This window comes from Hesperophylax consimilis, chromosome 2 (genome assembly GCF_061612785.1).
Source record: "Hesperophylax consimilis isolate HC1 chromosome 2, BYU_Hcon_1.0, whole genome shotgun sequence".
NCBI lineage: Eukaryota > Metazoa > Arthropoda > Insecta > Trichoptera > Limnephilidae > Hesperophylax > Hesperophylax consimilis.
The window spans coordinates 7,319,840-7,346,535 of NC_142837.1; the positions used below are offsets into that span (position 1 = coordinate 7,319,840).

General features: G+C 33.6%; 1 protein-coding gene across 1 annotated transcript in view; it reads right to left on the bottom strand.

Annotated features, from left to right (window-relative positions):
- The window catches only part of LOC149425658 (gonadotropin-releasing hormone receptor-like), a 476,707-nt gene that overhangs the window by 176,420 nt on the left and 273,591 nt on the right, over positions 1–26,696 (bottom strand). The window contains exon 3 of the mRNA XM_089640935.1: positions 18,743–19,605. Within this exon, the coding sequence (XP_089497061.1) occupies positions 18,743–19,318 (576 nt within the window). The 5' untranslated portion in view covers positions 19,319–19,605. The remainder of the gene's footprint in view (positions 1–18,742; positions 19,606–26,696) is intronic.

Consider the following 26,696-nt stretch of genomic DNA (forward strand, 5'->3'; position numbering starts at 1 on the left):
GGGAATAAATAATTTTCCTTACTTATAATATAAATAATATTTCATAAAAGACCCATTGGTATCTTATTTCATCTGAGTAGGCCCCTATTAAACATTATTAGGGTTTTATATTTTTTTAGTTTTAAAAATTTATTTAATTATATTACTACATATAACATAAATTACACAACTTTAAATATTTAACAATAAATTATTTTAGAGTCCTTGCCTAAATTGCCTCTTGAAATTTATATCTTAAGATTTTATAACACCTTTTGTCATACTGTGATGGTCCAGAACGTCCGTCCTGCAATTAATGACTGAATATGACTATTTAACAGTGCGCCAACTACCGCACGCAAGGGTTGTGTCCGCATCGCTGTTCGCGATATCACCAGCACGTTTATTATTACGGCGTGTGTAGGGAGGGCAGTGAGTGATACAACACCCAAAATAAGTGGGCTTCCGGCAACAAATTACACTGCTTTTTAAAGGGCAGAAGACTGTCAGGTCTCCCGACCAAGGAGAATCACTAAATATCGGCGAAAATAAAAATATTAAGGGAACATTTTACCATTGGGCATCAGCACTGGATTTCACTCAAAAGTTTATTTTATATTAAAAATATTCACCGAAAAACATTAATATTCTGTTTCTACAAAAACGCACATCGCTGTAAATTATCACTTATCACCGTTTGGGAATCAGCACAGGATTGTCAACTTATTTACGATTTTAACAAAAAGAGACCTTTTTTCAACGCGATGATGACTTGAATACGCGCATGTCTTATTTTGTCTCTAAAGCGCCGGAAAAAACCTATGAGGGCTTCGAGCAGTTTCCCACATAGCCAACACAGGCCAGACGTGCTAAACAAATCCGTTTACCTTCTTTAATCTGATACCACCATGGAAACTAAAAGGGGCAAAATTACGAGAATTTCCAGAATATATTGACAGTATCACTGTTAATTTTAATTTAAAATATGTTGTATTTGCGCTCTATTATCATTGTTTAATTTGTGTTATTTCTATTCAATTGTTAAATTGTTAACCTCAAGTCCTAGCGAGTTGATTAATGATATGGAAAACAAAACATTTATATTTTAAGAGCACTTACCACCATCCATGAATATTGTATAACCTTTCTCATTCCAAATGTTTCAAAGTCACTACGCGTTACGAAAAACCTCGTAGGAAGTTTTGTGCGACGTCACATAAAGAAAATTAAGGATAGAGAAGTGGAAGGCGGGATAAACAAAAAAGCGCCAAATCATGATGAGTGGAAAACCCTTGTTCTGCGAAATAATTGACTAGGGCTTCTTTCGATCCTCAGAAAAGAAAAACTTATAGGAAGTAAGAATAATTTAAGCAGAGAATTCAATCAGAAAATTTCGTGAATGTAAATTGTAGAAGACTTAGAAAATTATTACGTAAAGTACGCACCACCGTTCAAAGTTCAATTCTCTCTGTACCGAGTGGGATGATAGATAGATACTAACCATAATCAACGAAATGTACTGGTTTGTCGTTACGGTATTGAATATTTCTAATATTCACTGCGGTTTGAGTATCACAACGCTTCGTAATAGTAATAATATTATCGCCACATGATGTAAACAATGGTTTAATTATTTTATTGATTACTAATAGTAATAGATCTATGGTTAACGTGATCTGCGGTTATTTGAATAGAATTTTCAAAATCATAGAAATATTACGAGGGCCATTTTTCGTTTCGATAATGGAAAATATTGCCTACGTCATGTGAAAATTTATAAGATATGTATATATTTTTATTGGCAAAATTTTTTGATACATACAAGTACACGTGTAATTATACAAAATATAAGACAGTAACAAAAAAAAAACACAAAGTCGAAGCCTGTGCGTGGGCATAATAAATATAAAGATTTTGGAACACGTTGATGGAATTCGGCAAGGAATTAAACAATTTTGGTTCATTACAGTTAATGTGTCTTTGGGCCAGCATGGTTTTGCAGTAGGTCACTATGTACACGCACATGTTGCGCATCTGGCTAGAATGAGTTGAGTTTTTACATAAATAATAAGGACGAGTGAGTTTTTAGATTCTCACGGCCAAAAGCATTTTTATTGTTTGTTTTTGGGGTGTTATGCCGTGTTGCGCTAACTCCTTCTTTAGCCGACGTTTCGGACAGCGTTGCAGTGTCCATCATCAGGGCAGATCCGGTAGATCCGAAGATGTCACATCTTCGGATCTAAAATAAGGACGAGTGTATATAAATTTAAGACATTGGACACAGTAGATCCACCTTAGTTCCATAATGTCAGTTTTCTGAAACAATTGATCGGTGGAATATGTCTCGGTCTTTTGGTGCATTATCTTAATGTTAGACTTTTGAACAATTTCTAGAGGTTTCACATGGTTATTGTAGGTTTCTTTTCCATCGATTATTCCATAGAAAATGAATTAAAGTACCAATTCATCGTAAACAAGCCTCTTGGTTCTTATGATAACAATATTGCTCATGCGTTTGAAAATGTAAATCAGGTGCCTAAGTTTATTGATAGTTTTTTTCTACGTAGTAAATCCATTTGAGTTGACAGTCAATAGTTACACATAAGTATTTAATACATTTAATATCTTATCCTAATTTTATATCTTCGCAGTTTGAGCATATCGTAGGGTTAAAATTAACATTATGGAACTTCAAGTTAAGATTATTTTTAGGGGATGACTTTTGGGTATTATAGAAGGGAATAGCAACAGTTTTATCATAGTTTAGACCAAGAAGATTTCTATCGAACCAATTTTTGACTGTTGCAATGCATTTGTTGGCTTTACCAATTGTATCTCCCCATGTTTTACTTGTACTGTTGTATCGAACGTCCAGACAAATCATCATCAGCATCATCAATATAACATGCACATCAGATATAATACACACAAAAAAATGCCATCATATTTCCCGCTGTCGAAAACTATGTAAAACATTCCATAAAAATTAATGTTGGTAAATCTTCCCTACAGATAGGAAAGTAATGTTTAAAATCCTGCCCAGCCGATCAGCGGGGTATTTTATCACCCCGACCCAAAGAACAGTTATCTCACCTTAACTAAAGCAAACATTTTGCTCTCGCGAAGCAAACGCTGATTGGCTGAGTCAAAAGATTCCGCTCTTACGGCAACAGGCAAGAAGAGATTTGAAAAAATATCAGAATTAGCAAGCCTTTTCTGTAATAATAGGAGACAATGTTAAATAAATAATTTTATGCAAAGATACTTACATGTTAATTAAATAAACTTGCTTAGAAATAAAATATGGAACACGTAAAATAATGATGTACTTGACCAGTTTAATTATATATACGTAAGATAATTATGAGATTTGACCACTTATTATACGATTTCTTTTAACCAAATAAAAAATATTGCGACAGCGTGGTTTTAGCAGAGCGACAGCGATATATAAAGACTGATATTATAAAATATTCTATTGTTTTTGAGATAAAAAAATTAATCCCACAGCAAGCTTCATGGCGAATAACGCAAAGCTTTTTACGGGAATTTCGATATTGCAAACAGGGGTCGGTGACGCGATCCTAAATCTTCTTATAAATACGCCGCAAAAACCAGATCCCGGCATTTTTTGCCTGAAGCTCTGGATCCGTCAACACCAACCACTGCACGCTCTGCCCAATTCCGCCTCGCCACCTGGGATCCAACTCGCTGCCTTTGATCTCAACCTGGCTCCTCTCCACCTCTTCTACTGATGTGACCCCAGAACGTAGCCGGCCTCGTTAGAGAGGGCGTCTACCGTTACCGACTGAGCCTGCGTACGGATTTGGTGCGAGACAAGAAGTTGCACCCGCAATAAAAACCAACCGTCTTGATAAAGGCGTTCTTAAATATGATTTAAGATTTTCACGGCCAAAAGTATTTTTGTTATTTGTTTTTGGGGTATTATGCCGTGTTGCGCTAACTCCTTCTTTAGCCAACGTTTCGGACAGCATTGCAGTGTCCATAATCAGGGCAGATGTGTTATTTGAGGTTGTGTTAAAATGTGAGCTTATGTATGAGGTTGTGATACCGTGTTGCCAGCTCCAACCCTCTGAGCTAACATTAACGTATCATTTTTATTTTTTTTTTATTTAAAGTGGTTTTCTTCGTTTAGCTCTGGTGTATCCGTCAATTACCGGATACCACGAACTATTAAGCATAGCTCCATCGTCTCTATTAATGTTTACGGGATTTTTATGAATTTCAATGGCCTCCGTAATCAGCAGTGCTCTATAAGTTTTCGGTCTCCCCAGGATTTCAGGAACAAACATCAGGAGCTCTGTCTGGCTAACATAGACCTTGTCACATCCGGAACAGCTGAGTTTATACACTCCATCTGTTTCCAGAGGAAACTTAGTCTTTGCAGACCTCAGTAAGTCCTGTATCTTTGTTGTTGTTCCAAAGACAGTCTTGATATTTTCCTTTCTCAATAACCTGGAAATTTTGTCTGTCACATTGTGCACATAAGGCAGGAAGGTACAGCCTTTCGACTCTTGTTCAATTCTGTCTTCGTTTGGTGCAGATTTGGCTCTTATGATTTGCCTTGTCTGACTTGCTGGGTAGCCGTTACGCTCCAGTGCATCGGTCAGCTTCGTAAGTTCCGCTCCGATTTTATGTTCTTCACATATTCTGGTCGCTCGGGTCACCAATGTATGGATAAGTCCTCTCTTCTGCGCTGGGTGGTGGTGCGAATCAGCGTGTAAGTACCGATTCGTATGGGTTGGTTTCCTATATACAGTATGCCCTAGGCTACCATCGTGTTTCCGCATCACCTCCACATCCAGAAAGGGCAGGATTTTATCTTCGTTTTCCAGTTCCATTGTGAATTGGTAATTTTGCTGTGGAGAGAATTAAGATGGTCCAGGAATTCGTTTAGTTTCTCCGTTCCATGAGGCCAAATGGCGAAGACATCGTCGACGTAGCGCCACCATACTTTAGGGACAGCCGAAACTGTGTCAAGTGCCACTTCTTCAAACTTCTCCATAAAAAAGTTGGCTAGTACTGGCGATAACGGACTGCCCATCGCAACTCCCTCCAATTGCTACCGACATTACTTTGGATTTGTTCCTGAAATCCTGGGGAGACCGAAAACTTATAGGGTACGGCTGATTACGGAGGCCATTGAAATTCATCCGATCATGAAAAAAATCCCGTAAACATTAATAGAGACGATGGAGCTAAGCTTAATAGTTCTTGGTATCCGGTAATTGACGGATACACCAGAGCTAAACGAAGAAAACCACTTTAAATAAAAAATAAATAAAAATGATACGTTAATGTTAGCTCAGAGGGTTGGAGCTGGCAACACGGTATCACAACCTCATACATAAGCTCACATTTTAACACAACCTCAAATAACACATCTGCCCTGATGATGGACACTGCAATGCTGTCCGAAACGTTGGCTAAAGAAGGAGTTAGCGCAACACGGCATAATACCCCAAAAACAAATAACAAAAAAGGCGTTCTTATTTTATGCGAATTACGAATTTAGAAAAAACCGTCTTTTTCAAGACACCTTCTAATATAAACACATTACAAGAGTCAAAATTTCCTGCATTTTCATGGTGGTTTAAATAACTCTGAGACTATTTTTCAGTTTTTTCTTGTGCAGACAAACACGTCCCGTACAACTGTTATTGCAGTATCATCGGCAAAAGAGAGAATTTCACCTGGTATTGCTATGTTGCATAGGTCATTGATGTAGATTAGAAAGAGTAATGGGCCTAAGACAGTTCCTTGTGGAACATCATGTTTTACTAGATTATAAGTGCTTGTGCTTGATTCTATTTTTGTGGATTGTTGGCGATTTAATATGTAGCTTTTTATTAACAAGAGACTTTTGTTTTTGATACCAACATTAGAGATTTTTTTATAGAATTCTATTGTTGACCGTGTCAGAAACTTTCTTTGGGTCTAAGAAAATCGTTAGAGTCTAGGTTAGAGTATATGTTTTTGGTTAAACTAAAGATAGCGTCGTCGGTGCATAGGTTTCTTCTAAAGCCACATTGATTAGCTGAGAGGATTGAATTAGATTCTAGAAAACTCATAATTTGTTGTTTTAAACACTTTTCGAAGATCTTAGATAGTTGCCAAGTACAGTTATTGGTCTGTAGTTGTCTGTTTTACTTGGGATTAGGATTTATGTATTGGAATGATGTGGGAAAGTTTAAAATTGAGGGGGAAAATGCTATGTCTGATGCAATTATTAAAAATGTGATGTAATGGGATGATTATGTCTTTCTGAATTGATATTATCAAACAACGTTAGGGAGAATTCTTATTTTTGCTAACACAGAAAAATATTACCAATATAAGCAAAAGTAGATGAATCAAAACATCAAAGAGAAATACTATAAGGATTACGTGTATATTATACCAACACCAATTGATAATACTTATCAATATGCACACAATCATAGTAAATTATTTCTGAAAGTTTGTATTAAGAGTTCCGCTTAAACTTTTCAGACAGCCTTACGATTTACACCTTGACGGCGGTCTATCTATTCCGTCGTGAGCTACAAAACATATTTTTATTCAACTGTTTAAGGGTAAAAAAAGATTATATTTTAATATTGTTTCATTCGTCTTCAGTCTTAAATCCTTATTTATTTTTAATTTAAACATGTCATTGCACCTTGAAATGGTGAAAACTCAAACTTCCTGCAATATTTTGTAAGACAAGACGGGTCACGAAAGTTCTTTGAAGAAACATGATGGAAAAGTTTCAGGTGCCACACCATGTTATTAAACAACCAAGTACCCTAGGCGCTTGACAAAAAGAATTTCCGAAGTTAGCTACCTCTTGTACGGTTTGCGAAGCAAACATATTACATGAATTGACCCAGGCTACTCAAAAGGTGGTTCAAATCAGTTATTTTTACAATTCCACTTGAATTAACATACAAATAATCCTATAATATTCAATGTTGTTTTTTCTTTATTGGTTTAGTGAGAGACAGTTATAATTTATACATATTACAAAGCATTTTTTTTTTTAATATCAAAAATTATATCGCAACATGCCATATTTTGTCCAAACGCTTATGTTAAAAAGGTGGAGAAATGTAATTAATTACTATTTTAACTATATTTTTATTTTAAATAATGAAAAATTGTTTGAAAAAGAAAATTTTCTAAGATTGTTGTGGAAAATTAATATAAAAAAGGAGGAGAGAAAAAAGAAGGAAGCAGAAAAAAGGATATCTAATATTATCTTCGAGAATTATAATATTGTTAAAAGAAAAATAATTGAAAAAATACTACTTAATTATATTTAATGGTGTTTTTGAATTTAATCTATTTTTTTAAATCGTACATCTAGAGCTAATTGGTTATTTGTCCTCCATAATTTTGTTTCCATCTTCCCACACAAATAAATATGTATTTATTTTCAATTAATTACTCGGTTCCGATATAAGTATTACGAACACTAAGTATAAATGCTTTTTTCTATTACTATTTTTTTCTAACAACGCACTCCTCTTCCAACAACAAGTAAATGATTCTGATGGAAGAATATTATAATCCAAGAAATAAAATAACTAATTGTAAAACCTGAATTGTGTGTAGGTACTTAAAAGGGAAAAAAAAGTAAAAACAAAGCAGATTGCTGAAACCTCCAAAACGTTCAAACGGTGAGCGCTCCTCCATATGGTAGATGGCAAACGTCTCTTTCAATACATACTCTTTTCATTGAAACTCTTCCCCATTATGCCGTGTTGCATAATTAAGAAGTTTACTTTTGAAAGTATTGTTTGGTTACAACATAGCTCGTGCCGTTAAAAACGTTGAACACTGTAGCAGTTGGGTTGACAACGTTGAACACTGTAGCAGATGGGTTGACAAAAAATATCAGTGTACTGTGCAATCATCATGACGTCAGACGTCAAAGATTTAAATATTTATTTTGTATTTTACCTAACCTCAATTTCAAACTAAAATAACTGTTAAATGAATCGGACAACCATTTGTGTAATGAAATAGACGTATATTCCATCATTCGTTTAGAATCCATTCAATCTATTCACTCATGTATGTATCAATGCACTCATTTTCTAAGTAATCGTATTATCATATATGCTGATTCTTACAGATTCTCCCGAAAAAAGCTTTTGAAGATGATGGAAGCAACTACTAAAAAAAAGTAAAAAAAGTAGGTTTACATGAAACTCAACTGAAAACTGTCAACTGTAATTTTTTTTTTAATTGAATTGAATTACGGGAGAAAAAGTACATTGAATCTAATAATGATGAAACCAGCATGGATATTTCGTTGAATGATTGTAAATACAGCGATGTTATTTACGATTTAGATGGTAATATTGAAGAATTTGCATTTATGTGTAACATTAAAAAAATGTTGGAAAATAAAAGAGAAAAGAAAAGGGAAGAGCAATGTGCCCGATGTGAGCAGTTTTTGGATAGTTTGCCGGGTATATTATGCTATAGTAGTGCCAGAGAGAGGCCGTATGTAAGTCACTGACGACCGTACATTCTTCCTTCTCATACATTCATCTCACGAATGAAAGCAAAAAATGCGGAAGATCGATGACATCACCTACAATCCCTCTTTTTTGGACTACTACACCACTAACATTGATTGGTTTCAATGTAGTTTTCAAAGGATTTTCAGAGGATTTATTTTTTCTGGGCTAAATAATAAATAATCACTTTTTCTACGAAAAAATATTTTTGACTTATCTAACCGTTCTAGAAAAGACATTACAGATTAAAAACCTTATGCTAAAATGAAGCGTTGTAGTTTAGCTACCCTACAATTTTTGTTTTTGTTTTGTTGATACATGTCATTTTCAATATACACGGTGTCTTTTTCAATACACATATATCTTGGATCCCAAAACTAATCGGGAAAAAGAAAATATAAGTTGTCGTTTTTTAACAATTTATTCGCGACAATACAGTTAAAATCAATACAATGATTTTTCATATGGTATTTTTTAATGTAATCTGTTGCAAATCATCAATAAACTAGATACTTTTTACAGCTGTTACGTCGAAAATAATTCATAATTTTTCATAAACATTAAGTATACGTCACAATAATATATTTCATCACACTCTCACAGTTAAAAGAAAATAAATATTTTGTTCATCGAAGACCATTTTGTTTTCCAAACACCGAGTGCCTAAGTACTATGGGTTATATTGGTAGATAATTAATTATTGTATAGCTCTCGATAAACCGTAAGCACAATCTAGAAGGCGGGTAATTAGTAGAATTGCGAGCGGCTTTTCACTTTAAAGAAGTTAATTAAAAACAGTCTTTGAGAATGTATTCCCGGCATAATTACCAAGGCAATTAATTCTAGCGTTTTTCACACAAGAAACGAGAAATCTTATTTGGGAAATTTTAATGCTAGATTTATGGCAAAGGTGCAAAGGAATCTCCACTCGCAGCATCGCAAATTTGATAATAAACTACGGTGACCATAAATACGGCGACTGCGAGAGACTTTTCTCATTAAATGGATACGTGCTCGTCCTTTTCTTGAATAACTTTGTGGTTTTAATCGGGTTTCCTGTAGAATACGTATATTACAGACTTTCTATGTGTGAGATTTAGTGCTAATGGGAAACAAAGGAATATTTACAAATCACAGACTGGCACAAAGCATTGCCATGAAAGAAACGAAATTGGAATTGCTATTCACCTTGTATTTCATTAAAGAAAAAACCATTGTACGTACTTATACCATGATTTTTAATGCATGCATTAAAAGAACACTTACTGAATATTGTTGGGACGACGAATTTAAGACACAATAAGAGGACAATAGGGAGGCAATGCATTCCATTCTGCCGAGAAATGCTTACTATTTTGACTGCTCCAGAGATATCTCGCTTTTAATGGAATAACATTAACAGGTGCGCCAAGACCAACTTTCAATACTGACAAAATGGGCAAACCCGTGAATGTCTTCCTTAATATCTTTGACGCAGATTTCGTTGAACTGATCGTGAGCGAGACGAGACCAATTGGTATGCAAATCAACGGTCTGGTACAAGAAGCTTTTCAGGAGACTACAGAACGTTTCAGTGAAGATTGGATATATATTGTACAGCCCAAAGCTCCGCAAGGATAATAAAAGCGTTTTGCACCGAAACTTCAGGTGTGAGGTTGCGCAGAGTCTCCTGCTCCAATTCAGTCCGACCCAAATTGACATGACTGTGAGGACCATTGGCACGACCCTGCGACCTATCCTGAAAGGCAACAAACTACTTAGTTCATTTTTTGTTATTTGTTTTGGGGTGTTATGCCGTGTTGCGCTAACTCCTTCTTTGGCCAACGTTTTGGACCAAAATTTATAATTACACTTAGTTCATGTGCAAAATTTAAAAAACAATGTTAAAGGACCACCACAAAGTGTATTGTGTATATCACACACAATCATTGAATCGTCAACGGCTTTTTTCGGGTTATATCCACCGAATTTTCTCCGATAGAACCCGAAAAGGGCTTTTTCCATTAATTTTTAGTTTTGTTAAGGTAAAAATAAATGTTTGAAAAAATTACCTTAATTTGTGGGAACATCAATAATGATTGCAGCAGAGCCAAGTCCTTTCTTTTTGCATACTTACATCTAATTAAATATTGTTACAACAAAGCCCCAAAGTTTCGATTTTCGGGTTCTATCGGAGAAAGTTCAGTGGAAATTTAATATATGTGCATATTAAAACATGCGTATGTATTCTCATTTTTCCTGTATTTTACACATTAAATTAGTTTTGTCAAATAAAGTGGCTTTTACGATCTAGTCATTAAATATAACTAAACCATTTCAAGCAAGGTTTAATTTTGAATGGTGGTCTCTCACCAGGACGATACTGAGAGTATCACTCTGAAACGAGGCACAACTATACTATACTATACTATATACTATATTATATATATAGTATATAGTATAGTATACTATATTGATTTATTTAAAATTTATGAGAAAAACAATATAATTAATTAAATTTTATTGTAACGAAGTGTGTTCTATGTGTAATGAGTTTTTTTAAATCAATTTACTGCTCTACTATTGATACTAAACAAGTGTAATCTTAATTACATTTATGTAAAAGCCCACTCGGCAGTAAATAAATAAAGCACTCAATTATTTGTTCTATCAATTATTTTCCTTCCCACTATTTTTTTTTAGAAATCCAACTTATATGGTATAAAATTAAAATCATTTTTTTTAACTGCCGTTCTAAGTTAAAAAAAGTTTTATTTGAAAGGTTTCATCATAATCATCGTATTTTCTGGGTTTTAATTCACCCGGTGTATACCGAGCTTAAGCAGCTCAAGTCACTTTTTTGATAATGTTTTTGCCAGAATTTACTGACAAAAATGGCGAGCTTAAACCATTTGCAAAGTGATTTCTGAAAAATTTGTAAATAAGCAAAATATATTGAAAATGTATTTGTTTTATAAAAATCCTTATTCCTCGAAAAATTGCTCAGTATCAAAACATGTTCAAAATTCAGTAATAGGTCAAATCTATTTTAAAAGCTGCACCTCCTCTTTTACATTGTGAAATAGCCGGTCTATCTAAAATATTAATTAAACTGATTAAAAAGAATAAAGAATGGAGATTATTCTACAAAATAATTGTAGACAGAAAAAGTATCAAAGAAATATAATTTAAATTTTTTGTGGTGAATATAAATATGACAATTTAATTAATTCAATTTTCACAGTCCGCGGACCAATAATCCGTTAAAACACATTTGGAGCAGATGGTTTAGATTAAAAAATAAGTTTTCTAATATATATTTGTAACTGTGATTATCAAGTAGGCTATAGACAACGTACAAAAAGAGAAAATATTTCATGTTGATTCGTATAACTATCCCGTACGGCAATTTCGGTGACCGGATAAATCATCACAATGATAATTCATCACATCTTTAAAAAGTTATATAAAGTCATGGAAAGTGGTGAAACAAAAACTTTATTAACTGGGTTAAATAGGTTAGGTTAGGTTAGATTAAATTAAGTTTAAAAAAATTTATCGTTTCTAATGACTTTATATCACTTTTTAAAAGTGTGTTGAATTGTCACTGTGTTGAGTGATCATGGAACCGTTCTATCACAAAAAACCAACATTATTTTCCTTTCTGAACAGCCCGGGCTTTACTTTCGTAGGCAAGTTCAGATCAAAGGAGCTAAATGTCTCCATAGCCGAGCTGATGTCAACTGTGTGCGACTGATGAATCTAGAAAACTCCAGATTTTACGTAATTTGGGTGCGCGTTAGTAGGGCTAGATTCTACGCGTGTCCATACCGTTACCCGAACCTCAACGAATCAGACACATCCGAGCAATTCAAACATTTGAGCGAAACTATTGATATTGTATTTTTGGATTAACTTAATGAGTAAAACCTCAAATTGTAATATTTAATTATTGAAGAAAATATTAGCGATTCCTAAACGAAAATTTCAAACAAAAAAAAATAGAAAAAGGTACGGTCACATCTAGGACTTAAACCCAGGACCTTTGCCTTACCGGGGCACCACTCTACCAACTGAGCTAATGGGACCATATCTCCTTTCGTCATATTTCACTGATCATTATTCGAATAAAAACTACCAACATTGTCTTCATTTTTCTAAGAGCACATTTTTATTGGCAGCTTTCTTTATGTATGATTGCGAGATTTAACCCAAACTAGATTCCATGTAGACAGTGTCTTTAGATACATATATCATATTTTAATTTTAATGTGCGACTTTTTCTGCAAGTCTAGGAGGATTTTTTTTTGAGTAAATTAATAAGTGAAACCTCAAATTATAATATTTAATTATTGAAGACAATATTAGCGATTCCTATACGAAAATTTGAAAAAAAGAAAAATCAGAATTGTGTTTCTTATAGTTAAGTGCACATGAAATAAAATGACACTAAACTGCGCTATATAAATGCAATGTTATTATTATTGAACCCCGGACCCCTGCCTTGCCGGGGCAGTGGGTCATGGGTTCAAGTCCTAGATGTGACCGTATCTTTTTCTAATTTTTCTGTTTCAAACATTCGTTCAGGAATTGCTAATATTGTCTTCAATAATTTATTATTACAGTTTGCGGTTTTACTTACTAAGTTATTAGTAAGTAATAATGAAATAATTTGATTGTTTTATTTTATTTGTTTTTACGCCCAGCTGGGCTTTTAAATTAATTTTAACAACTGAATATACTCGTACCTAGTGAGCTTTCGAAAATTATACAAAAAAATTAAAGCATGATAGTATAACAGTAAACTGAATAAAAAACAATATTAGTAAAACGTGTAACATAACATAATATAGAAACTCGAACAACACTACATATAAGACAAATCACTAAAACTACATTACCTTCGCTACTCTAATTTGCAGGATTCAACAGTGCTGGTATTGGATTGGATTTCTATAACTGGAGTCGATAAATAAATCAATACTTCTATCCCCGAACTTGTTGCCCATATCATGCATCATGAAGGTTAGTGAGTGTGTCTGATAGTTGGTTGTGTATGCATTGCAGAATAATAATATTTTTTTTCTTGTATTCCTAGTCGGCACATGAAATTTAATAGTGGCAACGATGGCAAGACTGTCAATTAAGTTGTTAATTAGTTTGTTTAACACATCTAGGTCTGACATAATTATTAGACAGTGTTATTAGATGAAAGTATTCATCAAACGGATATCATTAAAGTATTCAACTGGAATTCAGAGCTTAAAATTTACGTACCTATACGTAAATATTTTTACGTATATATAGTTACGATTTTTCTATATTGAAATAGTGAACTTTATACAGAGGGGAACAAAAAGGTGAATTATATTCCATTTGATTTCTGACTAAACAAATATAGAGGGTTCTCATACAATCAAAGGACTTATAATCAGTTACAGTTTTGAAAAGGTAGCCAAGCATCTTTAAAGCCTTATTAGTTATATAGTTGATGTGTGCAATGAATGTCAAGTTTTCATATTACACGCAAGTCACGAATTTGTGACACTGGCATTAATTTAATGTATATTTATGTAAGATATAATAACGAGTTTTGGAAAATTTTATTTCTTGATACTTCTGAATGTTCAAAAATAAAGAATTTTTTGCACACCGTTGATAAAGTTGTTTTAAGTAGTCTGTCTGATTAGATTTTAAAATTCAAGTCAAACCACAACATTTGAAATTGATTCACATTTTGGTGATACGACCGTATCCAAATAACTTAAAAATCTATTTGCAATAATCAACTGGGTCTATAAACGGCTGGTATTAATAGATCGTTAGATTCTCTAACCTTCAGGATTGAATTTTCCCTCACCGAGTAGGAAGCTTTGTTTTCAAAACAGCGGGAATTTGAAAATTTTCAACAATTTCTAAATAGCTTTGCCAATCCGTTGATTGATTGAGACGATATAAATTCTGCGATTGTAATAGTGTGGATATAATAGGGTTTTAGTCTCGTGACATTGAATTTGATTTACAGGATTAAGTGATTGAGTTTAAGTGTCACACGTGCAAGTAAAAAATAATGCTCCTATTTTAAATAACAACGAATCATAAACTTTTTTTATGAGCCAGATAACAGATATTGTGTTGAAACCAATCGCTAGATTTTGTTGATAATTTAAAGAAATATTTTTACCGTGTGAAAATTTTTACATTTTATAAATCGTTTTACAGCTAACTCAAGAAAATTCTCTACTGTTTTTAAAAATAACATAATTTGTATTTTTCGAAAGTGTCAGATAAAGAGTTTGCCTCACGTTGTACTTATTCGCAATATGCGATTAGACCTAATGTTGAAGATGCATATAAGTGAATCTGTATATAGGAAGATATGACATACAAAATATGTACCATGTTCTAATGCAATTTACCACTATTTCTAAAAGTTTCTCGACCACGAAGAATCATCCAAAATGGAGATCTTATTTATATTTTTTACTTGTTTAAAGTGTTTGTACAGAAATGAATTTAGATCGAAGAGTTGTTCTAACTAATGACATAAGATATAATAATGTATATTTTTGCGTGTTCTTAGAGTTTATGCAAGCTACAGGGTAAAAAACATCTCAAAATAGCCAACCTCTAATAAGAGAGAACATCAGAAGAAATAAAAAAAAATAAGGGAATTGCAAATGTCAAGTCGCAAAATATTCATAACCTTAAATAATTAGGAACATTTCAACCCATCAATATAATATAATATTATTTTATAGGAAGGTAATATTAATAAATCTAATGGAAACATGAAACAAAACCTCTTCATTAGGAATTTTGTGATCATTTAAAGGTTCCAGTGATCGACTGGTTAAGACGCTGTTCCGGTTTCGTTTAGATATATAAGTATTATCTTTTTCGCAATAATATAAAATTGTTGATTTAGGAAACCGACAAAATGATCAAAGTTTCAAAAATGCAATTATTAGCTCCCCGTTGTTTACTTAAGGGGGCTATAAAAATCATTAATTATGATACTAACAAAGTAAAAGTCGCGTTCAAGTGTACATGCTTACTTTCATGTTTTCCAGATGTTATAATATATAATAGTGTTTAAGCACACATATTGGACATACTAAATTAGTCATTACTTATGTTAACGCTTCAGGAGGCCCTAAACGATAATAAATACTGTTCACAGAGTTTAAGTGTTTTAAACAGCGTTTGGCCGGGGTTTGTCTGCACCAATTTACTGAAGCAATAACTTCCAATTTATTGGAAACTGCATCGGAACCAAATGAAAAATGTTCCAATACCGGGGAAGGGCGATAAATCTTAACACAATCGCAGCTCTCAGCGTGCTACAGACACTGCGGAGATGAATAATAAATTATTATCTTTATAAAAGTTCATTTTTAATCTATCGAGTATGTCGGTGAAGAATTATTATCCATTCATTGTTCAAATCAAAAGCAGAAAATTCATTTAATGGCAAATTGTGATGATTTATGAGTGGTTGTTTAGTTTAGTGCGACGGGTAAACTTAAAATAATCAATTAGCTGCTCGTTCACAGATGGCGCCAATTTCATTATTTTAGGAAAAAACACTTTTGCAAGTTATGCTAATATTAAGATGAATAAATAGTTTTTTGTGTATAAACACTCAATTCTTTCAAGAAGGCGTACTATATAATAATATATATATTTTTTTATTAGCTACAATATTTTTTACAATTCAGGTTTTCCAGTAATGTAGGCCTCACTGGGTGGCTTGCCCGTGCTGAGGCCTTCATTTTAAAATATGAAATATAAACTACATAATACATTTAATGAGAAAAATTATACATTTAAAATTCAAAATACATAATAATATATTTAAAATTTAAAAAAATAGTACATTGAAAATAATCTTGTGTGTTTGTGAGTGATGTGTGTTTATATCGGTTTTGTGTGTTACGTGTAGGTTTTATTTGTATTTTATGCTATGAAATTTTGGTAATATTGTCTTTTTTGTTCTTTAATCCATTTTTTAATTTTGTGTGTGAATTTATTTTTATTTTCCTCAATTTTAATTTCAAGTTTTAAACTGTTGAAAGCTTTTATTGCATGGTATTGGTAGTGTCTTTGTCCAAGGCTTGAATTTACTGTCGGAGTTTTTATGTTTTCTTTGTACGCTTGTCTAACTGGTCTGTTAGTGTTATTTTGTGTAAGTATGTTGAAATTTATTTTTTTTGTCAAAAATGTAGTTATAATTTCCATTTTGTCTCCGGATTTATAAATGGGGATCACTAGTCTTTTTTTAAGAGTACTAGGAAAGCAGGAGTGTGTTAGACTAAGGTTGATTAAGTGTGTTATAGGTTTTAAAATTTCATTTTTTAATATCTTAATGCAATCCGTTGTTATCTCATCTAATCCAGGAGCAATTCGGTTTTTCAATGTGTTTATTATTTTGTCAATTTCCTCTTCCGAGGTTGTTTTTATTGTAAATCTGTGTTGTGTCGGGTTTTTATTGATATTTGATCTATTTGTTTGTGGTAGTGTGTTTGTGTTATGCAATTTACGGTTTGCTAAAACTTTTCCTATATTTGCGAAGAAGTTATTCACATGATTTCCTATAGTTTCTGTATTTGTATTGACGTCTAATTTTTTTGAGTTAATATTTAGATTTTCAATAGTATTTTTCTGTTTGTATTTTTGTGTGTATGTAACTACTTTTAATATTTTCCATGTTTCTTTTGGGTTATTTTATTTTATTTTATGGATAAATTAGAAAGAATATATTATATATAATAATAATAATTATACTGAAGAAATTAGAAACATTAATGATAACATCCAAATAATAAACACTGTGAAAAAATATTTTAAAGACAAACTTACAAAAAATAAATATGTTTCCAATTGAATTAATCTTAAGAATAACTCATCTCAATTAGTTTCCTTAAGTAACATTCCATTCTTCAAATAAGTTTAAAATCATTTTATTTTTAATTACCTACATACTGTAATAAAACAATGTACACTCCATTTCCAGCCACAAGCTAATGCTTCTATGGAAGAGGGGTCTTGAAATATTTGATCATATACTGTAACAAATAAACAAAAATGTACTTATATAATAAAATAAAATTAAAAAATATATATATATATTTATATATAAATATTATATTTATTTATTTATTTAAATATTTATGTATTTAAATTATATATTTAATTATATTTTATTTTAATATTATATTTGATTTATGATTACTTCTTCAAAGAATTAAGTTTTTATACGGGCAAAACTGTTCATTCATTTTCATGTTCCGCATGTACAGAAGCAAACAAAAAAAAACGAAAAAATTATTTTTATTTTTATAAGCATAACTCAAAAAAGTGTTTTTACCAAAAATAATTAAAATGGCGCCATCATGGACGAGCATAATATGAATGCGATGGTTTAATATTTAAATCGTCAATAATAATATATGTTTTTATAACTAACCCTTGTTCCCTCTTTTTCATTCACATTCATACATACTCTCCTCTTAATCTCTAGATCGTGTCATGTCTATCTCGGACGTTCCAACTTTATTCTTGAATTCAGTTTCATACTTCTGGTACTCGTTTCATTTGTTCTGCTTGTCAACATTATATAAATGTCCCAATTTGAATCTCGTTCATTACGCATACATCAACCTTACATTCGTATATCAGGATATCCATAATATTTGTATCATGCTCATAGACGGTTTTACCAGATAGATACGATAAGACAATTACCATAACATGTTGGGCTATAGGTACCTACTGGCATTAGCGTCAGTTCAAATTTTCTCAAAGAGATTCGATTAAACATTATCAAAGTCGTTAAATCCAGTCACGTACTTTGAACGACTGTATTTGAAGACTTTTCAATAGCTTAAGTTTATGGTCCGTGTGATTGTAAGATTGACGCCAATTTAATAGCCCTTAATTTGTTTATGATTATATTAATCATCTGCTACGTGACAACAATTTAAATCTCATTTATTTTTGAATTCGGCACAACCACTAAAGCTTTTAAATTTATTCCTTCGTAAGAACGAAAGTTTATCGAACAGAAAAATGAAATTCACCTTTGCAGTAAATTTAAAACGTAGTTTAGATCGCCATGTTTCCAGTAAACTGCTCGTCAGCCGTTTTACAAAATATTTTTTTAAAGTGAATTTTAGATGGCAGTTTTAAATGTATTATATTGTTTTGTCCGTAGTAAAAACACAAAATACAAAAAAGGTTTATTTTCTTACCTGTGGCAGACTCAGGATAGCGCTCAGGATCCATACAAAAATGAGAAGACTCGTCCCTCTCTTGGCCGTGGAGAGGCTTTTCATGGGGTACCTGACGGCGACAAAGCGGTCCACTCCAATCAGCACCATCACAAAGGTACTCAGGTACAAACTGAACATCTGCACAAACTTGAACAACTTGCAGGCTGCATTTCCAGCCAGCCACTGCACTGTGTAGCTCCATGCCGCTTCGCCGGCCAAACAAAACACCGTCACAAACAAATCAGCCACTGATAACTGAAGGATCAAACTGTAGATGGCACTGCACGAAGCTCGAGAAAATCTACGAGCTTTTTGACTACGACGAATACTGACTATAGTAGCCAAGTTTCCAATCAAAGAAAGCACAGCCAGAATGCTCAGGACTATGACCTTGATCCATTTTCCGTAAGTTAACTGAGGAGCATGTTCAAGGCAGAAAAAATTGGTTCCGTTCATATTCCATACTTGAGTGAGGTTGTATGTTTCCGGTGTTATATTAATTCCGAATCCTTTGCAAACCTCAATGGGGTAAATCACGTATGAAGTATTCATCATTTCGATGGACTACACTTTTTTTTTCTAACTACATAGAGTAAATTGTTTTAATGCAATATTTGCTTTTACAATAAAAATACACGATCGTTCGCATTGGCAACGAATCACTTTTGTTAACATTCTTCTTTGTAATTTGTCTAAGAAACTTTGGTGATGATACCTTATATTTTAACACTAAGTGGAAACATTGTCCATGTTAAATTTCATAACAATTTGTAACTAAACGCAACGATATTTACAAATCCTTCAATGTGTTTTTTTTCGGAAACAGGAACCTCGGGAAACATCTGAAACAAAATAACAACTTTAAGTTTGAAGGAACTAGCAACTTTATGAAGATTTTATTTGTTAACAGGTAAGTTAAGGTAAGTGATACATTTGTAGGTAAATTGAATCAGTGGTAACAAATACTTGATGGTGGTGAACATTACAACTTGTTCCTTTAAGATCTGTGTAAAAATTATATTCCTTCATTTACGAGAGATGGGAAGGCCGATAGAGATATTGCAATAAAGGTAAATACAGGTAACTTCATTAATGGAGGGCTGAACGCGATTGGCGCTAGCAAAAAAAAATATCCAAAGAAGCGAAGCTAACAGTCCTTAATGGAAAGCCGGTACCTACCCTGGTGTATAGCAGTTAGGCATCCAACTGGCCGAAGAAGGATGAAAGTAGAATGAATGCTGTGGAGATGAGAGCCCTCAGGCGTATGTTTGGAAAAACCACGTAAGATCGTGTGAGAAATGTGGAGATCCGTAAAGAATACAAAACTGATATACGCGTGAAGAGTAAGATTGTAAAGAATGCAAGACTGATATACGCGTGAAGAGTAAGATTGAAAAGAATGTAAGACTGATATACGCGTGAAGAGTAAAATTGTAAAGAATGAAAGACTGATATACGCTTAAAGAGTAAGATTGTAAAGAATGCAAGACTGATATACGCGTGAAGAGTAAGATTACAAAGAATGCAAGACTGATATACGCGTGAAGATTAAAATTGTTCAGAATGCAAGACTGATATACGCGTGAAGAGTAAAATTGTGCAGAATGCATACTGATATACGCGTGAAGAGTAAGATTGTAAAGAATGCAAGACTGATATACGCGTGAAGAGTAAGATTGTAAAGAATGCAAGACTGATATACGCGTGAAGAGTAAGATTGTAAAGAATGCAAGACTGATATACGCGTGAAGAGTAAGATTGTAAAGAATGCAAGACTAATATACGCGTGAAAAGTAAGATTGTGAAAGCGTTGCTCAGATGGTTTAGGCATTTAGAACGAACAAACAAAAATGTATGGAGAATATATGACTCAAATGCGAATGTTAAAAGAAGTGGGGAATGCCCGAGAAAGACATGGCACGATCAACTAAATGTCAAGAGTAGGAATAATAGAAGAGTTTGTATTAAATGATGTATGAATGTGAATGAGGCAAGAAGTGTGTGCCAAGACAGAGTTGTTTGGCGGTCCGTTCTTTCTGCCTGCCCCAGCGGGAAAATGAAGTGGTGGTTAGTTAGCTCATCAATAAGTGAGAAAAAATGCATCCAACGATCTACACATACATATATTTTAGTGAACAAGAAGAAATAGTATTGTTCGTTAGCTAAACATGTGCCAAATATAAAACCGGCGACTATACGAACATTATTATCATATATCCCATTTGCACTTATTTTTGCCAAACCTATCCTGTGCAACTTTTCTTCCTGGCACTATGGATAATCGAGGTAACGACATTTGCATTTGCTTTCAAAATTAGTAGGTTGTATTATGTTGTAGTATATATTATATCGCGGCACTTAAATCAAACAAGAACGTTTAATAAATGCAAAATTATTCCTTGAAAGCTCACATGCCACTTTCAAATCATAAATTATTATAGCTAACTTACACGCGATCATATAAACTCTTTATCAAACAAATTATAGTATAAAGGTCATTTGACTAAAATGAATTGTTACGAAAATATCTTTAAGAAAGCGGAATCGTTTGATATTAAATACTCGTACCTAAGTGCACAACATGTACATGGAAAATTGGTTTGTGTAGAATTTGCCTTAGATCATAAATTTGATTATAATATGAATTATGTTACGATAACACCAATCTTACACCAAAATATTTATTTATAAAGTCACGTTAAATTACAGAATCCGATATTTTCCAGCTGGAATCGTATAGCCAAATTATATTATACTTTTAGAACGAACAGAATTATAATACTAATGTGTGAAAAAACTTTTCTACAGTTCACTTACTTCAAAGCATTGACCTTCTTTTCATTTTCCTCAATACATTGTCGGATCAATGTTTTGAAGAAAATGATATATAAATAATGCAAAAAATCGTAATAAGTAGTCGTACGAGTCGGTGTACTTACATCTGTACGCTTATAGAACTTTACTTTGCCCTTATATTTTCAGCATAACAGTAACTAAAAATAATCAAATGTCAATAGAATCTTATGTAGGTATCATATTACAATCGAACATTGAAGAAAATCATGTTTTAATATACCCGCTCTATGTAGGAAACGATTTATCTTATGATTTCTTTCAGTTAATGATAATTAGCACAGATATTAAATATGTATAATTCATAATGTTATAACTACTTTATACGTCAGATTTGATAATATTACGTACCCGGAAATGATGATATTTAAAGCATGTATACAAATATTTTAGCCATTATAAAGCTTCACTCAGTTCCTAAGCAGGCGTCAACAATATAGGGAACAGCACATCAATTGTGCATACCTATTTCCGAATCATGGCACGCAAAGCCTCGGCGTTGAAACGGGAATATTGAATGACATCAATTATAGAAGAAATGCCACAGAGAGATTTCTCAGCTGCGGTGGGGTGGCAGGGGGAGACATTCCTGTCAAGAAGGCATTCATAACCGTGGAATACATTGACCCCTTTTAAGGATCAGATTGCGTTCCCAATTACAAGGAAGAGTGCTCAATGCGGGAAGCACTCTGAATTCTAATTTTTCGTTATTGGGATTCAAAATATTACGATATCACGCACAGACGCGTGCGGTGCTGTTGTAAGAGCTTAAAGTTGGAGGAAAGCGTGTGTGATAAAATAAAAGGATGAATATATAAGGTATACAAACAAACAAATAAAGTTATGTTGTTTGCCGAATATCGCGTTGTACGCATAAACTTGAATGTTGTTCTAGATACATTTCTACGTGCTATAGTAAAATTACAATAATATATAAATAATGTAATAAAATATATTTCAGGTATGAGAGGTATAATTTTAACACGATTTATAATTTAAACTAATAGAAGAAGTAATAAAAATTAGATATTGCAGATTTTTGAGAAATTTTGGCGGAATGTTATCTAATCTATTTACAGTTTAAATAAGTTTTGCTAACACCTCAGAAAACCTGTGCTGAGGTGTTCGCGTGTATTGGGAAAGTGTTTGATGCAATCGTAAGTTAAAACACATCAGTGTCCTTGAGGTACTCAAAAAGGATACTGTGGTTTCCTCCGTGGCGGTAGTAATGTAAACATAATAGGTTAATTGTTGTAACAACAAAATGTTACATATAACATAGACATAGTTTGGTGAAAAAAAATTTCACAATACAGATTCGAGGAGGTAGATCTTTTTGTATTAGAGTTTAAATTCTTTTTTTTTATTGATAAAAAAAAAAAAATTAAATTATTAGCAAGACTTTTCTGAGTTTTAAGAAATGTTTTGAGCCATCTGCTTGACAGAGTATTACGTTTTTATTTTTATTTTTTATATATTCAAAATATTGTTATTAGGTTTATAAAAACAGTTTATTTTTAAACAAGTTCTGCTGTGTAATACTTTGAAGGCATTATCAAAATGTTTGATAACAGTTTGATAATGCCTTTAGAGGGCGAAACAGCTGTCACGCGTTATAATAATTACACAGCAGAACTTGTTCAAAAATAAACTGTTTTTATAAACCCAATAACAATATTATTGAATATATAAAAAAATAGAAAATTAAAATGGAGTTCTACAAATTAAACTTAATAACAATAAATATAACGGTATTATTAGCAAATATCACAATATTGCTTTCTATATTTAGATTGCAAAGATCACTGATAAATAACCCATAACACTATCTTAGGGCGATCCGTAACTGATCGAGAGGGATTCACTTTTTACGTTGTTGATAATAACTTGTTGTGTTGTTGACCGCAGATTTGTTGAGATAAAGGGAAAGGATTTTATTTAGACATGATTTCCATGTAATAAGGTAGTTCTGTAAATGTGTCGTGCTATATGATTGGTGTATTACGGCTCGTAATTTTTCATGTATATTTCACTTTCGTACACGCTTTGGAAATTATTTCGCAAAAAAATTGACAATATCGACGGTGGTATTGTCTAATTTTCCATAAAACTGACTGACTGACCGCTATCTCTCCTTACCACCCCCTCCCCCGATCTCTCCCCACCACTAATCGTAACTCTCCCCCATAAAGTAAGTAGAACGACAGTTCACGTCTGGCACATAAGTTCGCGTAGTAGCACCCTCCGTTTCCCACAACTGATTTTACCATGTCCATCAGCAGTAAACAGGTTGGAGAACCTACTGTCAACCGCCACATGGCTCTGCATATTGGAAGGTAATCAGTACTTAGGGCAAATTGGTAAAAACTTCCAAGAAGTGAATTTCACAAGTAAAAACAGTCCCTTTCTTCAGCTGTAAGAACTATTGTAGTTTCAAACAAGAAAGGTCATTCTCAATCATCTCAGACTGCAAATTATTATAAGCAATAATTAGTCGCCTGAAATATCAATACGAATTGAAAATATCTCCCTAGCAAAATAAATGCCGCCGGCAGGAGCCCTGGACCACTGAGCTACGTCGGCTTATTTCAAACACACTAAATAATGCAATATGTAGTAGTACTTCAATCAACAATTACTGCTTATTATATTTTTTCACCTAAAAAACTACAACCAACTTAATTTTTGTAGGAAAGGCTTCGTACGTGATAAATTTCCCACTAGATGACATCGAGACATATTATATCTACATTTGTTGGTGAAATATATATACTTTAATGATTAACTTTTATTTATACGACAAGGTTTTTTATGCATAGTACAAAAGGACAACAAATAAAAGTTAGCAATAATTAATCGCCTGAAATATTAAAACAAATTGGAAATATCTCCCGAGTAAAAAAACATGCCGCTGACTGTTTCACAGGATTCACAAAATTGAAAGATTTCTTCAGATACTAGATGTCACTATTCACCGAAGAGGGAATGAGAAAGGGCACGAAATCCTCATAATTTCAGCATTCCAACCTGTGAACTTAGGTGAGAAGCAAGGAATAACGAAAGTTGTGGATGGAGATCATCAACTTCACAAAGTTGTGTGGCTTCCAAGCTCATCACTTGTTTCGATTACTGAGAGGTACACTCAGTACATCTCTGATCATTACAGATCAAATGTGGCAGTGGTTTTCGATTGATACCCAACAAATGCTGCAAAAAAAGGCACGAAGACCCTTGCAGAGACCTGCTGAAAACAAAAATGCAAAACCATAATATTCGAGTACGGCAGGCAGAGGAAAATGCTGACATACTCATCATCACTACAACTGTCACTCTCGCCTCCTCTTCTTACGACGCGACGTAGCGTCAGTGGCTGGGAGGTTATTGACTTATTGATAATTCTCACTGGGATTTCACACCAAGGTGATTTTTTTAAAGAAATGTGGAAGAAGAAAAGCCATAGATGTGATCGATTCCATCATCTTCTTCTCAAAGTACACCAAATAACTTAAAAATTTCCTTTTTATCAATTCTTTTAGTGGGTGCGACTCGAAATCCGGCTTCTCTAGCCAAGGGAAAATGAAAATATAGTCCATCGCAAAAAAATACCCAGACCTCGAAAAGGAAGCTGCCATTTTTCTCAACACCAATTCTCCACCTGAATAGATAGAAGATTCTCTTCAACCATACATGTATTATCCTGTTACAGGTGCAGAAATGGTTGAAAACCGAACTGAACTGTCACCTGCGGGTAGACAACCACCTCACAAAACCCAAGATGATGGCGAAAAGCGATCGTGTTCTAGTTCTAATCAAATTGAAAGATAAATGATCTTGTTTACTTTGTAAAATTTTTTTTTCTTCGTTTTATTGGAAACATGAGACGAAATAATTTAGTAAGATATACTGACTATTGATCGATTGATCTTATTGATCGATTGATCTATATTGCCCTGACTTATTGATCGATTGATCTATATTGCCCTGATTAATTCATTGGTTTAAGTTCACACAGATACTTGAAAATCCTTTATTATACTATTTATGAAATTCCGTATATAGAATAGTATATTAACTGTAAACAATAATACTGTATCGAACATGAAAAATGATTTTATTGCATTTAATATCGATTGCGGCTAAAGTTGCACACCTGCAAGTTTGATGACCCCTTTTTCAAAATCGTAATATTTACCAGTTGAAAAATGTATCAATCTGTTACCAGGCGGCAAAAAGACTGGATCGAACATGAAACAGTTCGATAACCCTATTTTCTAAAACAAAATTAAAATATTGACAAAGCCAAAAACAGTTGATGGGCGAAATATTATTCGCACCACAATACGAAAACATGTTTTTGCAAGCTGACGTCACTCAAACGCTTGTAGGATATTTTTTTTTTTTTTTTATGAGACACCTCACAAGAGTGTCCTTGCCTGTGCAGTGCACAGACAGGGGAACTATGTCACCACCCGGTTGGGCGGCGTTGTGAGGCGGAGTAAGGTAGGGGCTGTAGGAAGGGATTTGTTAATGCGGGCCTTGAAGAGACTCGGATTACAGGAGGGAGGAAAAACAGATGCCGGTAGCTCGTCCCACGTACGAGCCGACTTACACAAAAACGAGTCGTAAAAACGGCCCGTTCTCATGAAGCCAACGTCAACCGTGAACGAGTGTTCAGTTCGTGTCCGTCGAGTTTCGCGCAAGTGCACCGGTGCATCAGGGATCAATGCTGCTAGCTCCTTGGAGCAGGCTCCATTGAAATACCTGTAGAACAGACACAGCATGCCTACATTGCGTCTATGCATTAGAGAAGGCAATCGGTCTGTTAACAACGGATTGTCAATCAGACGGATCGCTCTCCTTTGCACAGACTCAAGCAGGTTTATCAAGTATTTTGGGGCACCAGCCCAAAGGTGGCTCCCAAATTCAATAGTTGGTCGGACTTGAGACTTGTACAGGGTCAGCAGCTGGTCACTGTTGAAGAATCTCCTAGCCCTGTACAAGACGCCCAACTTTTTGGAGGCCTGTTTTACTCGGGCTTCTATGGATCCCCGATACTTGAGCTGGTCTGATATAGTAACTC